Below are 20,045 nucleotides of genomic sequence, written 5' to 3' on the forward strand. Positions count from 1 at the left end.
CCCACAGTGCCCATGTGAGTGTGCCATGATGCCCTAAAGCAGGGGTCTCCAAACTTTTTGGCTAGTGGGCCGCATCAAACATCTGGTGTGGCATGGAGGGCCGGGGGAAAAATTTAAATATAAAATTTAAATAAATAAGAGATGGCACTTAGATGAGTGAATAAATGAACGAATGTGCTCATTCATTCAACCTCTCTGGCCCTCAGAACACCCTCCAGACACAATGAAAGCACAGTTCTGGTCACGTTCTGTTGAGTGGGTCAGAGGCTTTCAGGAACAAGAGGTTGGCAGTGGGCCAGACGGAGGCTTGCTGTGGGCCGCATCCGGCCCCGAGGCCAGGGTTTGGAGACCCCTGCCCTAAAGCATCATGGGGCACACTTTGCGAACCCCTGGTCTACTTCATCAGATGCAGCCACCAGGGATTTTACTAAATCTATCTGATCGAGTGGACTATAGAACATATGCTGAAATAAATTTGTTAATTTTCTGGCAACAGTTACATGGATGTTACCATGGTCTTTATTTCTCTGAATTCAGAAACCAGTCTAGGAGCATAACTGGGAGCTTATGTGATAACAGATTACTGCTTTGCCACATGGTTAGACCAGCCACATGCTAAATTTTTAAGAGGCCACAGCACAGCTACCAGCAGCCTGAATCCAATCTAAGAGTAAGGGGAAAGGTTAGATTCTTACCACAGAGAGAATAGGCTTCACCGTGGACTCCAGATACTGTATCACATCTTGGACCAATCTTGAGCCTGAATTTAGCTGGTTCAAATCTAGAGGTGGCTTTAGGCAGCGGCTGAATTTCTCTCTGGCAGCAGACAGATTACCTGCTTTAAGACAAGCCATGCCCCATGCATGCCACGCTCCAGCTGGATCCAAGCCAGTTTTTGTAGAAACCTAAAAAGTAAGTTACAGAAAACAGTCAAAGACAAGACAGATCAACATCCCCTTAAGCCTTAGATAGTCAACTTGTTTTCTGAAGGAAAAGAAATTGTGAATTGAATTGATTTTGTACAATTGTAAACTATAATTCTGCAATATTTTTGAAATAATTTTCTCTAATGCAATGGTTCCCAATCTCTGGTCCACAAACCACACAAGTCTGTGGATCACAGGTAGTCTGCAAGAACCTGTGGTCCATGAGGCCTCAGAAAAAAAATCCCCTTTGCTCATTTCCAGTGTCTCACCAAGCAAGCAATCTCCCACAGATCACCAAAGAGGGCAGAGAATGGACTGCCCCCAGTCACTGAAGTATCAGTTATGGCTGTGGGCGGTTCATTTTCCATCCTCTCTGATAGTCCGTGGGGGTGTCCTTGGGAAATGGGCCACCAGCGAGGACGGAGACCAGACAGCTCAGTCACATCTGGTCTGTGACAATTCCAATTTTTGCCTCAGTGGTCCGCGGGCTCCTAAAGGTTTGGAACCACTATTCTAATGAAAGCTAAAAACTTAACCTTCTTAGCATAGCAAATAGCTAAGAAAAAGGAGAGAATATTATCTTGGAATTAAAGAAACTCCTCAAGCGAACTGATAAACAAGTCTGACAAGATTAGAAAATAATTTCTATCTTTTCACACTCTTATATAGCTCAGGGCAACCTTACAAACAAAAAATTATGGAATTCCTTAATAAACTCATGATTCTGAAATTTATGGAGGATGATAATCAGAAACTGAATACTGGTATGTATCACTTAATGACGGTGTTACAGTCTCCAATTTTCATTGTTATGCAATTAGGTTGTTAAGTGAACACTCAGCCCAATCTAGTGCCTGCCAGACACTAGCTGGCTGCACAGGTAACTGGAGATAGATTGCCACTTCTCTGCATTAAGAGTCTCTTTGTTGTTGAGCCTCATTAAGACACTCTGCTGGAAGCTATGGGAATTCTGAGTGACTCATTAAGAGCCTCTTTGTTGTGCTTTGACTACCGTCATATAAGCAGTCCGTTGTTAAGCGATGCATGCATGTACTCTTATGATGTTACAGGAAACGGACTGGTAAATTGCTCATCTCAAAGTGGACAAGTCTACAAGTTTAGATAGTCTACTGTTAATGTTTTATCAATGTTATAATGCTATAAAGATTGGTTAGCCCCTAGGATATTTGAACTTTCTGATTACATACCTAGAAAAGGTTTGTTTCTAAAAATTTTTAAAAGAAATGTAAAAACTTCCCAATCTTTAAAAATATAGCAAAATAAGACAATCCTCCCCTCTCCTCGCCACCCCACTTTTATACAACACAATTATAGTACTGAGTAGGACCCTTTTTCCCCCCAAGGTCTTATAAACCACAGAATCAAAGCCAGAAAAGCCTAATGGGTCAATCTCTAATTTCTTGTGGGGGAAGAAACAGGATGCACCTGAAAGTACCACCATAATTGTTTTCTCTTACACAGAGCTCCATGTAGAAAACAGAATAATGTTATAAGGCAGTGGTATTCAAACTGGGGTACCATGATGCCCCAGCCTGTGGGTCCTGGCCTCTGCCCCCTTAAGGGGCAGGGGCAGCCAGGAGATGGGGCAAGCAGCGGTGCGATCCACAGGATCGCGCCCTTCAGGGGGCTGCAGGGGGTTGGGTGCACTTGCCCAAACTTCCTGCAGCCTCCCGGGGGTGCAGGGAGCCCGCGCAACCTTCGGCAGGGCTCCCCAGGTCAGGGAAAGTGAAAGCAGAGCAATCACACCCCGCTCCGCAAAACCGGAAGCAGAGCACGATCACTCCGCTTTCCCTTCTGACAGGGCTTCAGGGACTGGGGTGCACTCTCCAATCCCTGCAGCAGCCGTCCCTGTGTGCGGGGAGCCCTGCGCGAGCGACTGCAGGGCGCCCCAGGTCAGGGAAAGGGAGAGTGGGGCGATTGTGCTCCGCTTCCGCTTTTGCGGAGGCAGAGTAGATCACTCCACTCTCCCTTTCCCTGACCTGTGCTGCCCTGCAGGTGCTCGCACAGGGCTCCCCACGCACAGGGATGGCTGCTGCAGGGACTGGAGGGTGCACCCCAGTCCCTGCAGCCCCCTGAGCGACGCAATCCTGGGGATTGTGTTGCTGCCTTCCCCCTGGCCCCTGCTGTCTCCCCCCACGCCCTCAAAGACTTACTGCAGGTTTCAAACTCCCGGAGAGTTTGAAAACCGCAGCTATATGGGATTCATGTTCAGAATAGAAGCTCATAGTTCATTCTAAATAAGATAATGCTCAACAATCACTTTCCTCCTAGTGAGTTACCTCTACAGCTAGTTGATAGTATTCTGCTTCCAAAAGTCGATTCCTTAGCCTTGTAACTGCTGCAGGCTGTAGTATCTGATCCAGAGATGGTACATGACGATATGTCGCAGCAACTAAAATGTTCAACACATCCACTTTGCTGATGTAACTGTTCAAGGGATAACAAAAGATTCACACAATAGTGTTAAATTCAATATAGGACATACTAAAGCCAATTTTGCTATCCGGGTTTGGGTTCAAGGATTCACATCAGGAAGCCCACAGAACTGTAAAAACCCCATTGAAAAACTGGTTTAGATTAGCTTGCCTATGTAAAGTTCCTTAAATGCTGTGTAAAAACAGAGAAAACTGGTATATAAATACTAATGTATGTACCGTGTTTCCCGAAAAGACAGTCTTCTATTTTTTTGGCTCAAAAAAACGCACTAGGTCGTATTTTTGGCGTAGGTCTTTTTTTTTTTAAATGTACAACAATGTACTGCCTGTCTGCCTATTCAGAAGTCAGTCCCTTTATAGTTAATGGGACTTACTCCCTGGAATGTGTGGAGAGCCTCAGAGCCTGGTAGACAGTGTTGCCTCACTTGCTGCTTTCCGCCTCAGCTCCTCCTCAGCGTCCTCTGCCCAAGGCAGCACAGCAGGCGCTTTCTTGGTGGCGCGCATGGGAGTGCAGCATTCCCGGTCACATTGTCCACCTGCCCCCGCCCGAGGACCCCTTCCCCCCCCCCATCCCGGCCCTGGTCACAACTAGGTCTTATTTTTGGGGTAGGTCTTATATTTCAGGGCAGGAGGTCTGGTCTAGAGGGTAGAGCCTCCATTTGCCTGAAGATTAACATCCACAAGGTCGCCAGTTCGAGGCCACCGGCACCGTGCGACCTTGAAGCAGCTGGCAAGCTGCAGCTGAGCTGTTCCATCTGCTCGGAGCGTGGGAGGATGGAGGCCAGAATGTTAAACCAGATCGGAGTGTAACAGCTTGAATGTGGTGGTTCTTGAAAGAGAGAACCTTCTTTCAATTTGTAAAAATCCCTGCGTGGATTTAATAAGCCTGCCTGTGTAAACCGCCTTGAATAAAGTCTTGAATAAAGACCAAGAAAGGCGGTATATAAATACTGTATATTATTATTATTATTATTATTTCAGCAATTCTCAAAAAACACACTAGGTCTTATTTTCAGGGTAGGTCTTATTTTCGGGGAAACACGGTAAAAGTGGACTGCATATGAGTTAATCCTTGAATTGTCAGTACCAGCGGTAGTGCTATCAGGAAACAATATCATCAAGAGCAAGTGGGGGTCACTGTGGGGGACCAAAGTGCAGGGCTTTGTCCCAGTGGCAACAGCAACCTGGCACTAGCATTGTACATGGTAACACCACATAAAACTGGCACAGTAAGAAAATGACTCGAGACAGAGAACAATAAGGGATTTCACTAACATTCTACCTTCAGCTGTTTCTGCCATGATGCAGCCATCTATGATGGCACATCCACATGCCCAGTATCTGATAATTAACTATGGAAGTACTAATGACACACAGTTCAGGAGCAAGGACCTTGTCTACCTGCCTCATGCAAGAGGCTGCTGTGGCTATATCAGCATTACCATACAAGTCTTTCATGCTGAGACATTTCAGAAGAACTACTGGCAATTTACCTGTCACAAAGAGCTAAATCTTGGCTCCTTCCAGCTTTTACAAACATCATTTTCGCACTAAAAAGCAGTTGTTTCATGATATCTGTGAGAAGGCCAGCATCCACTTCAGGGTTTGTCAGGCCTCGCGAAAGTTTGCAGCAGTGATCTATCAACAAGTGACCACAGGCTATGCTGTCTGAGTGCAGATTGGAGATGGCAATACACAAGGAAGCACTGGGAGCCTGAACACGAGAAGAGGAAAAGAAGAGCAGATGCAAAAGCCAGGCCATTTTGAGGCTAGGAGCTTCAGCTAAACTAGTTTTGCTCTAAGTCATGAGATCGGGCACAAAATACAGAGAAGCAGAATCAAAGTTTGACTTTCCCCCCTTAAATCCACAAGGTGACATTATAATAAATCTGCAAATAAATCTGCATGGGATCTGAATGGGCTAGAGCAAGCATATTTAATACAAGAGAAGTCTTAACTGCAGTTTTCAGCAACATTCCTGTTTTTGAAAAGTATCTCCATCCTTCCTCCCACTGCCACCACCCCCAGCACTGTGTCCCCCTAGCATATTCTTAGGCATATTAAGAAGTGCAAAAGAGAGCACATATTAAGGTGCAAAAGAGAGCGACTAAGATGATTACGGGGCTGGGGCACCTTCCTTACGAGGAAAGGCTACGGCGTTTGGGCCTCTTCAGCCTAGAAAAGAGGCGCCTGAGGGGGGACATGATTGAGACATACAAAATTATGCAGGGGATGGACAGAGTGGATAGGGAGATGCTCTTTACACTCTCACATAACACCAGAACCAGGGGACATCCACTAAAATTGAGTGTTGGGGGAGTTAGAACAGACAAGAGAAAATATTTCTTTACTCAGCGTGTGGTTGGTCTGTGGAACTCCTTGCCACAGGATGTGGTGATGGCAACTGACCTGGACGCCTTTAAAAGGGGATTGGACAAGTTTCTGGAGGAAAAATCCATTACAGGGTACAAGCCATGATGTGTATGCGCAACCTCCTGATTTTAGAAATGGGCTATGTCAGAAGGCCAGATGCAAGGGAGAACACCAGAATGAGGTCTCTTGTTATCTGGTGTACTCCCTGGGGCATTTGGTGGGCCGCTGTGAGATACAGGAAGCTGGACTAGATGGGCCTATGGCCTGATCCAGTGGGGCCGTTCTTATGTTCTTAAGCAATTCTTGGGTTTTTTTCTGCTTCATCTCTCCTTGCACACATCTCCCTTCCCCCCCCCATTTGTCTTACTCCTGCTATTAAAAAAAGTCAGTTTCCTCCCAATAAGGGCTTTACCTGTTCGTAATAAAACTCGCTGCGCACAATTTCATTCTCTTCTTCTCTCAAAGAAAGAAGCCACTCAAGTTCAGTCATCTTTGGGATCTGCACCATCGTAGAGTAATCCGAACGTTTTTTATCAGAGGTCTTCACTGCCATAACAGAAACAAAAATGAAGAATTTAAAAGGAGAAGCCACAAAAATGCTTCCGGTGGAAGAAACAGTACAAGAAAGGAATTAAAGGCTTCTATTGTGATGGGTTTTCCTTCCCTAAATATGAAGAATTAGCAAAATGTTCCAGTTATTGAAATGAGATATTGTACTTCCAAGTATTATTTTTTCCTGTTCTTGAAAGTTTCACTTCACCGTTTAACTCTGCACCCTAGCCCTATGGGGGGGGGGGCACTAAAAGGAAGACTCAGGAAGACTTAAGTGTTCTATACACATTTTCCTGGGAGTAGCCTCAATGAACATAGTGGGACGTATTCTGAGCAAGTGTGTAGATGATTCAGTTACAAGTTACTTTTTGCCACAAGAAGCTGAAGCCGCTCAGCAGAAAATGATCATCTTTACAGAATCAGTAAACTATCTACAAGTGTTACAAGATTTCATCCCTTAGGGGTCTTTTATTCATGCCTGAAGAACCATGACTTGGCTCCCTAAGCATGCAGAATTTTTCAGTAAGTAACTGCGCCAAATAATAGGTGGAAGGATTTCTTCTTTCTTAGAGAAAGATAGTTACGTTAGTTTTACAACAACACAAACTAGCAAGTTCAGGCCATAATGTATTTGGAGATGCCACAGGACTTTTTTCCCCACTGATTCTATGCTGTTCACAGGCATACACTAAGAGTAAAGATGTGGAAACTCATGAACTTAGCCTCCTAGTGTATGCTAACAGATCACTTTTCTCCTCACCTTCTTCATCCTGATCCTTTTCTTTTGCACTATAAGAGAAAAAGAATACGGAAGATGCTTCATACCCAATCCAACATGTGTCAAAAAGTTAATAAAATAAAAATCGACATCAGAAGCATTTTTATAACAGTTATCTACTTTTCTTATCTTCACATACATAAACTTGTTGCCCCACTAATAAATATCCCAATAACTTCCTGTAGAGTGGAATGAGAACCAAACACAGAAATAAAGTGCTTGCTTGTAGAGTGAAACTGGGTCATGTATGTCATTCTCTAGTTTATGTAGCCTTTACAAGCACTCAAGTCAACTCCATAGCACAAAGACTGTGGTGAACCTTATTATGCAACTTACTCCCGCTAACGAGCACATCCTTTCTATAAAGTTCCTATAGTGAGGATGCCATTATCTTGATCATACCATTCTACAGATGAACTCATAAGGCACCACAGACCCCAGAATGGTGTTTGATCTCCTGACTTGTCACATTTTTTTTTTTATGATAGCAAATTTCTTTTGCTATGTGGCATTTCCAAGTTACCATTATTTCAGACAACTTCTCCCCACAAACATAAGGAGAGGGGAAACCCATGTATAAAACAGTAGACAGAGGGATATCTCCAACAAAAAACAGCACAAAATAATGAGGGGAAAGTAAAAGTGAATAACAATGAGCCTGTGGTGTACCTGGGGAGGGGCAAGGGGGACAAGTGCCCTGGGCACCAGACTTGGGGAAGAAGCCCAGTGCCACCATCTACCCCTCCCTGTAGCACTTAGTCAGCCGGCATACCAATCTGAGGGCCTTCCCTGAGAGATTCTAAGGGCTGTGGAAGCAGCACACTGCCTCCCTGACCCTCCAAATACCTTGGAAAACCCTCGGAGGATCGAAAAACATCATATCCGGTTTCACAGAGGAAACTCGAATCGACATTTTTATGCCCATGTAAGGTATTCTGAGAGCCAGGGAGGCTTCCCTAGCCCTCAGAATGCCTTCTAAGGGCAGTAAAACACAACTTCCAGTTTCCTCTGTGAACCTGGAAGCGATGCTTTTGGAGTGGTGGTGGACAGGTCGATGAAAGTGTTGACTCAATGTGCGGCAGCAGTAAAGAAGGCCAATTCTATGCTTGGGATCATTAGAAAATGAGACCAAAACGGCTAATATTATAATGCCGTTGTACAAATCTATGGTAAGGCCACACCTGGAGTATTGTGTCCAGTTCTGGTCGCTGCATCTCAAAAAAGACATAGTGGAAATGGAAAAGGTGCAAAAGAGAGCAACTAAGATGATTACTGGGTGGGGCACCTTCCTTATGAGGAAAGGCTACAGCGTTTGGGCCTCTTCAGCCTAGAAAAGAAGCGCCTGAGGGGGGAAATCATTGAGACATACAAAATTATGCAGGGGATGGACAGAGTGGATAGAGAGATGCTCTTTACACTCTCACATAACACCAGAACCAGGGGACATCCACTAAAATTGAGTGTTGGGAGAGTTAAAACAGACAAAAGAAAATATTTCTTTACTCAGCATGTGGTTGATGTGTGGAACTCCTTGCCACAGGATGTGGTGATGGCGTCTGGACTGGACGCCTTTAAAAGGCAATTGGACAAGTTTCTGGAGGAAAAATCCATTACGGGTTACAAGCCATGATGTACATGTGCAACCTCCTGATTTTAGAAATGGGCTATGTCAGAATGCCAGATGCAAGGGAGGGCACCAGAATGAGGTCTCTTGTTATTTGGTGTGCTCCCTGGGGCATTTGGTGGGCCGCTGTGAGATACAGGAAGCTGGACTAGATGGGCCCATGGCCTGATCCAGTGGGGCTGTTCTTATGTTCTTATGAGTGTTGGGGAGTCAGTGTACCACCTCCCCAGGCCTCCAGAAGGAAGGCGGGGGTGGTAGTCTGGCCAGTGGGGGGTGGCAGCTTGCGGTCATGGCCCTGGGTGGCACTGGAGCTAGGATCACCACCGGGATGAACATCATCTGATCAAGGACCAACCAACAAATTAACAAATACACATTATTCAAATTCTCACAACTGCTTTCTTCCACTCTCATACGCTGAATTGCCATTCATATGTGGCCAAGAAACTGTATAGATTCTTGATTCTTCAGCAAGGCCAAATTTTACAAAGACTTTGCCACTGAGCTAAGACCGTGTTTCCCCCCAAATAAGACACTGTCTTAAATTTTTTTTTGGCTCAAAAAAACACACTAGGTCTTATAGCTCTTTTTAGATTGTGAGCCCTTTTGGGACAGGGAGCCATTTAGTTATTTGATTTTTCTCTGTAAACCGCTTTGTGAACTTTTAGTTGAAAAGCGGTATATAAATACTGTTATTATTATTATTATTTTTTCAGGGTAGGTCTTATTTTTTTCAGAAGTCAGTCCCTTTAAAGCCTCAGCTCCTCCTCAGCGTCCTCTGCCCTAGGCAGCACAGCAGGCGCTTTCTAGGTGGCGTGCACAGGAGTGCAGCATTCCTGGTCACTTTGTCTACCCGCCCCTGCCTGAGGACCCCTTCTGCCCCCCCCATCCCGGCCCTGATCACAACTAGGTCTTATTTTCGGGGTAGGTCTTATATTTCAGCAATTCTCAAAAAACACACTAGGTCTTATTTACGGGGTAGGTCTTATTTTCTGGGAAACAGAACAGACAGTGAGAACATCCCGCAGGAGAACTGGCTACAGGCCTTTGGAAACTAAGGTATTATCGAGCTGGGAGAGAATCAGCCACCAGCTAGAACTCCCAGATTCCCCAAAGGCCCTCCGATTACTGTTTCAAGACAAAAAAAAAACCCTGAACCAGTTGAATATCATGTTGACTAAAAATGTTTGCACTCCGATTTCTGAGACCACCATTTCAAATACATTGAATTTAAAAAGTTTACACACTCTTCTGTATCTTGGAGAGATGCGGTTGAACCCTCCTTGTTGTAATAATTGAAGCACTGGTCACACACACGAGCTGGGCTTTCTCTACAACCTTCAACCACCATTTTCTTGGTAGAACAGGAACTGCAGACCAACCTCCCACAACGTCTGCAGTGATGCCGTCTATTAAACTGTTGACAAGAGGGAGAGAGCACAAGCTGTTTAAACACCAGCGGCCATAATTTCTCTCATTCACGAAATATAAATTCAAAGTCTTTGGGAGGCAGCGACAAACATAACTGCCAAAATTGGTACAAGCTGCCCTGCTGCCTTTCAACACACACTTATTCAAGAGCTTCAGCTACAGTCCAAGTCCTTCCTTACCATAGTGAAACCTGTTTTGCAAACCATGCATGTGACTTCATTTTCATCTGGAATCCATTGCTGTTTCGGAGGCGGTTTCTCAGGTGGTATAAACTCCTGAAGGGAAACGGTTCGTTGGGGGCTTCTCTCTCTTGGACTGGAAGAACATGTCTTTTCTTAAAGAACGAAATAAAAACACAATGGGGAATTGAACTATAGCTAGCCTAAAATGACTAGGTAAAGCACAGGACATTCTCACATCAACACCTGCTAATAGAGAAGGCAAACATGGTACAGTAGTTACCAAGGGATAACACTTTTCATATACAGGTATACAGTCACCGTGCAAAATGCATACCACCTAAGTTAGTGACACTTGATACAACTGGTTCCTGAAAAAAAGAGTACCAATGTTGTTATCCAAACAAAATGCAGGCCCCAGCATCTTTCCCATGAGAACCTACATGAGTATTTACATTGGTGGGGTGAGAGCACTGTGAAGTTACTGCCAGCCTCTACCCCCTCCCCCAAGGTCAAACAAATGGCTTATTCCAGGACACCTGGAGGCTTGGAAATCTCTAGCCACAGGAATCTTGTTTTAAGGGTAAGGATGTAGGAGAGAGTTCTTGTGTCCTTTCCATTCCCACAAATGGGTAAGCACTGTAAAGTATAACAGGAGTGAGGAGACTGCAAACACACTCTCTTCAACCGAAAAGAGCTTTATGATGGAACAAGAAGCATAACAGAGGGTTTTCCAATCAGGGTCAAAGCCACCCAGCAACTTCTACAGCATTATTGAATGCAACACTGGATGCTAGTAGAGCATGCTTTTGTATACTTGAACTCTGAACAAACGAGACATGACATTAACCATTTTGTTTTGTCATTTAAATAATGTAAATGGCAACTGTGATGTAGAGCTAGGCACAACTGGATCTGTGGCGCAAGGCAAAGCATGAAATCTCTCCCTCTGAACACCATGATCAGAACTCCTAGGACAGGGGTGTCAATTCATACAGAGGGCCGAAGTTAACATTCAGGGCTCCAGCTGAGGGCCAGAAGTGATGTCATTAAGCAGAAAGTGACATCATTGAGCAGCTAATGGCCATAAATCAGACCCTGTTGTCATACAGAAACTCATTAACCGCAAATGACAGAAGAGAAAGTACGCAAATCTTGATCATATTTCAAGATTTGGGAAACCCCCATTTTCATGTGGCTGCCATTTCAGCTGTAACACCTCAGCAGTTAAGAGCCTGAGGACTGGATGAAAAGCTTCTGGAGATCGCATCTGGCCCCTGGGCCTTATGCTTGACACCCGTCTTAGGAGCTGCTATTTATATTTTAAAAAGCAAACGTTCAGAGCAAAACAACCTGATGAGGGGCCAAATCCTATCCAACTTTTCAGTACTGATGTAGCAGTGCCAACAGGGTGTGCAGTGCATCCTGTGGTGGGGGGCCAGTCACAGAGGCTTCCTCAAGGTAAGGCAATGTTTGTTTCCTTACCCTCGGGTTTCATTGCAGCTGCATCAGCACTGTAAAGTTGGATAGGATTGGTCCCTAAGACGTCTTCTTTGACCTAAGAGAACAAACGTTTTGGTTTCCAAAAGAGGTTTGTGGCTAGTCATTTGATTTTCCTTTGTAAACCACTTTGTGAACTTTTTGTTGAAAAGTGGTATGTAAATACTCTTGTTGTTGATATTGTTATTAATAATAAATAATAATAAGCAACTGTCAACTCTAGTGAGTCACATGCTACTGATGCTCTCTGAAGTTGCTTCATGCTCATGCTACCAAATTTCTATGGAATATGAAAGATGAAAGGCCAGGCCTCACAGCTCCTCTTTTGGCATTCCAGAGAATGTTGGCATACCAGTAATATAGTTCTGAGACTGAAGTACAAGAGCCCCTCTCTTGAGACAGAGCCACACACACACACACACACACACACACACACACTGTAGCCAATGGTGGTCTTAATACAAACCAAACATTCATTTTGCAACAGCTTTAGTATACTTCTTGTTTACAGAGAAACTTAAAACAGAATACCATGTGGCTTAAACAAACAAAAAACAAAAAAAAGAGGAGCAGAAAAGAAACCTAGAGAGGGGGAGCAAAGAGAAACAAGCACCAAGTATTAAGAGCCTCACCATTAGACCTTTTTCCTTCACCAGGTAAACTAGTAGGAGAGAGGTCTGTTGATTCAGATTTAGACAAAGTATCAGACTCAAATACTCGATACAGACTCTCTTGAATCTGAATCACAGAATCTAGGACAAAAAGAAAAAACAGTTAAAAATGACTGACCAATATCTTCTACAAAAAGAGGAAGATTAGAATAATCCACTCATAGCAGCAGACAAAAAAAATTAGCTCAAAATGAGATGAGTTCATGTGACACAAGTGACTACAGCTGCTTAGAAGGTGATCAACAAAAGTGCAGCATCTTAAGGAAAATTACTAACTGCTCCTTTCCCAGGTTCCCAAATCTCACAGCAACAAACACATTATGATGGTGGCTGTAGCCTGCATACCCTCATCATCTTCCAGGCTGAGAATCTGTGACATTTGACGAATAAGCACATAGACCACATGTATTTATTGGAATGTAGTCACCTGATCTCTTTTCTTTTAGTGAGAAAGGAAAGTCCAGGGCTTTCCCTGCATACTTGGAGAGCAAAGTGTCCACATCTTCCACAGTGAAGCCTATCTCTTGTCCAACCAAGAGCTGGTGTAGGGTCTGTATGGCCACAGCTGCCCAATCTACTTTCATGTTCATCAAGAGCTGTTCCAGCATGAGGAGTGGCTTGCAGGACAGATGGGAGTAGCTAGCACGGTAAGGCTCAGGAAGAGTCAGTAGCACCTTGGGGCACCAGGAGGCAAAGAATTAATGTTATTTGAGACATGAAATTGACCCCCCCATCCTTCCCAATACTGTAATGTAAAAAATAAAAACCACACATAGGATGACAGTCTGTGACAAAGTATGCTTCATCTTCACATGTAATAGAAGAAAATTTGCACTCTGTCTATGCTCTGAAGCTAGTTTTTGCCCAGTATTATACAGTTAATGCAGGAATATTATGGATGAAAAAGGAAAATCCTACTTGGTCTAGAAGCTCAGAATTTCAGTCTGAATTTCTTCACCAGAAGAAACTGGGTACATGCAACTCATTTTAGCATAACAGTCAATTATCCTAAATATAGTATTCAGTATAATATAATATTCATCAGTTTTCATAGATGAAAATGTTGCTTCTGTTTACCTTTGATCCCATGTACAGAGCCTGAATTTCATTGTGGCGCATAATTGTTAGGTGCTTGTAGAAGTGTGTTGTGAGGTAATCAGCAAGGAAGTGAGAAGCTGCCAAGCTGGGATGTTTATCAAGACACTGTTCACTTATGTCAAGCTGAACATGTGGGTCTTCTATTCTTTGTAAGAGCTACAGAGAGATTCATGTGCATAGATAGACACATTATACACAGTGAAATGCTAGAGTGAGTAACAGGCTTTTGTAATAAACACAAGATTCTTCTTCCATATTCAGATATCTTTTTACTTCAAAGTAGCACTGTGTATGTCAGAGAAAGCATAGCAAAACTGACCATCACATTTCCAACTGTACACAAACTGCAAGTTAACACTGAAGTTTGGTTAAAAATGTTGTAGAACACAAATGTTTAAAACACTAAACACCAATTGAAATGTTTCTTTGGTCTTAACACTTCAATGTTTCTTATCATTCACATCAAGACCAAGGTTCTTTCTCATTCTACAAGGAACATAAGCAAAGCCAAGACAATTGTGTTATTGCCAAATGCTGCTATTGTAAACGGTCGTTGTGCTTAGTCACAGATTGGTCGCTGACTGCTCCCTCTTGCATTTTCTGGCCTTTTGGCTCCATTACCTACAATTATTTCTCTTAGGGTCCAATCCTATAACTTTCCAGCACCGTTGGAGCCACATGGCAGCCCCGAGGTAAGAGAAAAAGTATTCCCATATCCTGAGGAGGCCTCTGTGACTGCCCCACCACCACAGGATGCAGCGCATGCCCCATTGGCATGGCTGCACCAGCACTAGAAAGATGGATAGGATTAGGCACTTAGTCCTCTTTGTGTATATGCAATAAGAAAGCATAGACAGACACAATGTATCTGTTAATCTTTAATGTGCCAAATGATCCTTTGTTTATCACCAGCTAATAAGCACTGTCATCACAAAAGGTTTCTACTTGGACCTTTTTGTGAAGTGCTTAAGGACTGCTACGCAATGAGAAAAAGAAGTTCCTGTCTTTCACTTCTTGACCACACAACGAACAAGCGTAATGGTATTTAACAATTTTACAGTGGTGTCCGAGTGTGCTCAGTGCTTCACTTGATCTTGTTCTTACAACAATCCAGTAAGACAATGGTTCTCAAGCTGTGAGCTGTGGTTCCTCAGGAAAACAGCCAGGGGAGCTGTGGAACCCTCACAAAAAACCCGCCACCCTATACAATATATAGGATTGTAGCTCTAATGGGGAGCTGCAGCAATGGCCTAGTAGGTCAAGGGGACCACCAGTCGAGAAAGTTTGGGAACCATTGTTGTAAGGTAAGCAAATATCATCATATCACAACTAGAAAAGGAAATGCAAGTCTGCTCAGGAGCCACAGTTGTCAAAAGCTCCTGGACATATGTTTTTTCAGGGTTCAGACAAGCAGTAAACAAGTGGGAACTCCCCTGTCCCATAATGCACCAAGTAAATCACAGCATGTGGGCTGCACCTGCAAGGAAAGCTTAGCGATGCAACCTAGGTATCCTCAACTAGGAGACAGAGATATTAGAACAAAAATGGTTACCTGCAAGGCCTTTTCACTGTCTCCCATCTCCAGCAAGTGAAGGAGGTGCTCTCGGTGAAGGCTGATCAAGTCATCTCTTGGAACGGGATACAAGTTACTCCACTCTTCACATAATTCATAATCCTAGGACAATGATAAAGAACTCTTTCTTGTACTACTGCCATTCATACTACAATCATGAAAATCAAGACAGACTAATCAATTCAAGATCTGTTTAATCTTGCAAACAATGCATTCTTAGACAGAAGAAAAACTACTACTAAATTGACCAAGAAAAGAAGAACGTAAAAGATAGAATTCCATTCTATAATGGGAACAGTTGGTGAGAAAGCACCTTTCTAGGCAACTATTCATGGTTCACAGTGCAAAAGGAAGAACATTCTGAGAAACAACACAAAATATAAGATGCCTTGCCCCACCTTGGCCTCCAGAATTGTTCCTATGATGGCCTGGGGATCATCAGCACAGGCTCTTTTCAGGTCTTGCCAGTCATGCCACACTGGAACTTCCTGTAGGCTTAGAATCTAACAAAATAAAGCAAATAAGACATTGAATAATCACTTAAAACTACTTCTTGTAAGGAACAAGGAAGAAGACTGAGGGCCCAATTCTGAACTCCCATTAGCACCAGCGCTGAGCCTCAGCACTGCATGGAGGGCCAGCCAGCGCTCTCACGGTGTTGGCCAGCAGTGAGTACTTTCAGTGCAGGGAGGAGGTGGGAAGTGGGCAAAACAGAGTGGGAGAGGGCAGGGCAGGGGAGGAACCGGGGCAGGAGGGGGTGGGACTGGCGAAGCTCTGCTGGATCCTATGCTCTGTTTTAGGTTGAAAAGCCCAACCCAGAGCTCCTCCAGTCTGCACTGGCAAAATAGACGGTGTATGCCAGAAGAGACCCATTGCAGGGCCTGTGCCCTTACCTGGGGGAAGGGGATAATGTCCCCTTCCCCCGAGGAGACTCCGGCGTTTGCCGCAGCACCCATAGAATGCAGCAGTAGCCATTTCAGCACTGCTACTCTTCTGGGTGCCAAGCAGCTTAGCATTGGGCTGCCCATGGGTCCAGGAATTATACTACACTGAAAGTGAGCTAAATACAAAGTATTTCCTGCTATCACCATTTTTAGACAGCACCATCAATGCCTATAATGGTAAGAGGTCTGGTCTAGAGGGTAGAGCCTCCATTTGCCTGAAGATAACATCCACAAGGTCGCCAGTTTGAGGCCACCGGCACCATACGACCTTGAAGCAGCTGACAAACTGAGCCGAGTTATTCTATCTGCTCTGAGCGTGGGAGGATGGAGGCCAGAATGTGAAACCAGATCAGAAACTTCTGAATGTTGTGGTTCTTGAAAGATAGAACCTTCCTTTAATTGTAAAAATCCCTACAGGGATTTAAATAGCCTGCCTATGTAAACCGCCTTGAATAAAGACCAAGAAAGGTGGTATATAAATACCTGTATTATTATTATTATTATTTATTATTATTATAGTCCTTTACAGCAGAAGCCGAAAAAAAATTTCAATGAACATGTACACTAAATTTCAACACTAAAGAGAACACAAAAGGGAGGGGATTAAAGAAAGAGGTGAGAGTAATGGATAATGGGTCAATGATAGGAATATCCACAGAAATGTCACATCCCACCCTTTGTATGGTTTTGTCAAGCTGCAAGGTCATTCAAGTACTTTCATAAGAATCATTATGACTCGTGTATTACCACAAAAAATGCACCTAAGGACTATCACCACTGTGATAAAAATGTTCATGTTCAGGAAAGCCCAGGAGTCCCAAACAGTAAGTTTCTCACATCTAAAAACAGATCCCCTCCAGTTCCAACACTGGTCTGAGCTTCCAACACACTTGAAACAGCCCATCATCTTTGCAATCCCCTTACCTCAGTTAATGCATGCCATTGCTCCACTCTTTCCTACTCCTGCCATGCTCCCATTCCTCTCCCCACCTTCCATTGTGTTCTTCCCCCTTGCACCACTTCCCAATTTGAAAAGGCCAGGAAGTGTATGGAGGGGAAGGTCCTGAGATACTTTAGACCACTGCCACCCTGTCCTCTCATACACTGCCTAGAGAAGCAGGAGGAGTAGATAGGAGGAAGCAGTGGCAGCAGCTGCAGTACCCATGCACTCTCTCACAGGCAGACTGGGTCTGGCTGGGACCGAGTTCGGAACAAATGCCCAGCCAAGAGAGAGGGTAAGACCAGAGGGCCAGCTAAGTAATGGCAGAGGCGGGCTGGCAAGTGACTGGGTTGAGCGCCTCCAGCCCATTGCCTGAGGCAGCCATTTCACTTTGCTTCATGGGTGAATTGACTCTGCCCAGTCCTCAAGGCTAATGAGGGGGACCATGGAAACAATATGGTATCTAGCATGAGTAGTTCTTCAGAATATTAAAATAAGAAAACAAGAAGCTAAAAATCTTCTGTAGACACAGGCTTTTTAAAGAAAAGAAAGTCAAATTTGATTCATGGAGTAGTTTGATTTACTTTGCTACATTCAGCAAAAGAAAGCGGCACAGAAGTCCGAAAGAAATATTCTCTTCCTAATCAAATGGACTGTGTACCTTCTGGTAAATCTGAAGTTCTTTAGTCTTTCTCTGAAGGTCAGATCTGAGTTCTTCAGACAACTCAGTTTCACAGGAACAATAAGCCAAGATTTCCAGACAAGCTTCTAGGGGCCAGCTATCCAAGCAGCGCAGGGCCAGCCTGCTCCTCAGCATAGCATCCTTCACTCGGAGCAGGTATCGCCATCCATCCGGACCTGAAAGCAAGTGCAACGTAAGCAAAGCCCCAGTCTCTGCACTCTGAACAGTCTAGCTGTGCAAGGTTGACCCAGTGGAGCCACTAGGGGAAGCGGGCCACACTAAGTGACATGCACAGGAGGGGGTGACACCACTTCTGGTCAAAATTTTTAAAATCATGGTATTTTTGAATATGATTATGTTTATATATATATATATATATATATATATATATATATATATATATATATATATATATATATATATATATATATATATATATTTGAAGCTTAATTTCATGCAGAATGCAATGAAAGAAACCATGTTGAAATATCTTTATTCTATCAAAAGTTATAGCCAAGGAGCCATTAGGGGTGGGACAAAGGTGCATCACCATGCCCACCGCTCAGGGTGTTGCCCCGCCCATTGCATGGGAGGAGGGTGACACATTGGCCTCCTGCACTGGGTGACACAACCCTTAGTGACCCCACTGAGTAGACCCCAGCAGCAAATGATCAACAGCAACACAAAACAATGAAAATGCAGCATCACCACCACTTGTTAGTAACCCCTCTTCCCTTTTAATACCCAAAAATTTAAAGGAACACTCAGTTCCTTCCAGAAGAGTTTGTTTTTGCTTTTCCATTTCTACTTCACCTTTCTTTCCGCCCTCACCCAGGCGCACCTCTCAGGTGCGCACACCTTCAGGTCTACTACAAGAGGGAGTGCATGAACTTGAGGCTCGGATCTTTTCCACAATTTCCAGCACACTCTCCAAAGGCCTTATCTAGAAAGAAAACATACAATTCCTTTTTACCATCAGCAGAGGCACAACATAGCACCGCATCCCGCACAGCAGCTAGTTCATCCATGTCCTGGCAGTAGAAATCCAAGATCTTCAGGGCTCTGGGCCAGTCCCTGGCAGCAAGTGCTTGCTCAAAGATCTCCATTAACACTTCAACAGCCATGGCAGAATGCAGTCCCAGGAAAAGCAAAGAGACGTAAGACTTGCCACAAAGTCCACTAGCCAAGCCACTGCCCTCCTCTGGAGGGTCCTGTAGGGGTTCACACATGGTAAGAAGAAAGGCCTCCAGAAATGGGAACTCTTTTAATAACCCTTCACATTCCTTGGAAATTTGCTCTATAGACAAGGGAGCATCGCGCTTCCCTCGAAACTCCATCCATGACAGGCTCTGCTTGGAAGGTCTCTGAACCTTTGATGCACAGAGACAAGCCACGGCAGCTGTTAATCTCGACTGAGACTTCAGGAAAGCGAGAGAGGATGCTGTGAGCATATGCTGGTTTGGATCGGCCAGAGAAGGATAGCTGACAGTGTTCTCAGAGTCCATGGCTGGATAGTAGACTGGTATCTCAACATCAGGCACACAATGATATGCATGCAAGTGTGCTAAGCTGCTAATGTTAGTCAAAAGAGACCTTGTCTGACTGCTCTTCCTGGTGCCGCACAGAGGCAATGCCTTACAGCAGCAGTCAATGATCACTTGCTGTACATTTAAATTCAGTGCTTCTTTAGCCAGCATCAATGACAACCTGCAGCATGAAGAAGGAGAACTGACTTATCAAATAAAACTGAAAAATCTGAGATTCCACTATAAGCCATTTCAGATTTGCAGTCTTGATGACTGCAGAATATATTTTAAATAGTACACAGGTGTGCATCACTTAACGATGGGGATATGTTCTCCTATTCCTGTTATGTGATTAGGTCATTAAGTGAACATTCAGTCTAATCTATTGCCTTTGTAGTGTAAACAGACACTCCCTGCCAGACACTAGCTGGCTGCACAGGCTACTTGAGTTAGATTGCCTCTTCTCTGCATGAAGAGCCTCTCTGTTGTGTAAACAGACACTCTGCTGCAGGCTATGGGACACGCGATTGCCTCATTAAGAGTATCTTTATGGTGCTTTGACCACAGTCATACATTCAGTCCATCATTAAGTGAACAGTTGTTAAGCGGTGCATACCTGTATTGCCTCTGTATACAATCTAACATGAAACTCAACCAAGTAAAAAGGGCAATGATAGTGGAATCCTATACCTGTCTACTCAGAAGCCCCACTAAGTTCAATGGGTCTTACTCCCAAGGAAGTGTGGATAGGATAGCCTTATTAGACTTCCAGACAATCATATCCAATCAGCA

The 20,045-nt window shown here is 44.1% G+C and overlaps 1 protein-coding gene across 1 annotated transcript in view; it reads right to left on the minus strand.

Moving 5' to 3' along the window:
• The window catches only part of ZFYVE26 (zinc finger FYVE-type containing 26), a 69,954-nt gene that overhangs the window by 21,901 nt on the left and 28,008 nt on the right, over positions 1 to 20,045 (minus strand). Inside the window, exons 21-34 of the mRNA XM_066632809.1 lie at positions 18,701 to 19,434; positions 17,707 to 17,903; positions 15,560 to 15,664; positions 15,141 to 15,263; positions 13,568 to 13,744; positions 12,918 to 13,164; positions 12,452 to 12,571; positions 10,320 to 10,474; positions 9,957 to 10,126; positions 7,068 to 7,096; positions 6,168 to 6,301; positions 4,876 to 5,096; positions 3,227 to 3,374; positions 696 to 905 (exon numbers count right to left, since the gene is read on the minus strand). Coding sequence (XP_066488906.1) covers positions 696 to 905; positions 3,227 to 3,374; positions 4,876 to 5,096; positions 6,168 to 6,301; positions 7,068 to 7,096; positions 9,957 to 10,126; positions 10,320 to 10,474; positions 12,452 to 12,571; positions 12,918 to 13,164; positions 13,568 to 13,744; positions 15,141 to 15,263; positions 15,560 to 15,664; positions 17,707 to 17,903; positions 18,701 to 19,434 — 2,770 coding nt within the window. The remainder of the gene's footprint in view (positions 1 to 695; positions 906 to 3,226; positions 3,375 to 4,875; positions 5,097 to 6,167; positions 6,302 to 7,067; positions 7,097 to 9,956; positions 10,127 to 10,319; positions 10,475 to 12,451; positions 12,572 to 12,917; positions 13,165 to 13,567; positions 13,745 to 15,140; positions 15,264 to 15,559; positions 15,665 to 17,706; positions 17,904 to 18,700; positions 19,435 to 20,045) is intronic.

This window comes from Tiliqua scincoides, chromosome 1 (genome assembly GCF_035046505.1).
Source record: "Tiliqua scincoides isolate rTilSci1 chromosome 1, rTilSci1.hap2, whole genome shotgun sequence".
Taxonomy (NCBI): Eukaryota; Metazoa; Chordata; class Lepidosauria; order Squamata; family Scincidae; genus Tiliqua; species Tiliqua scincoides.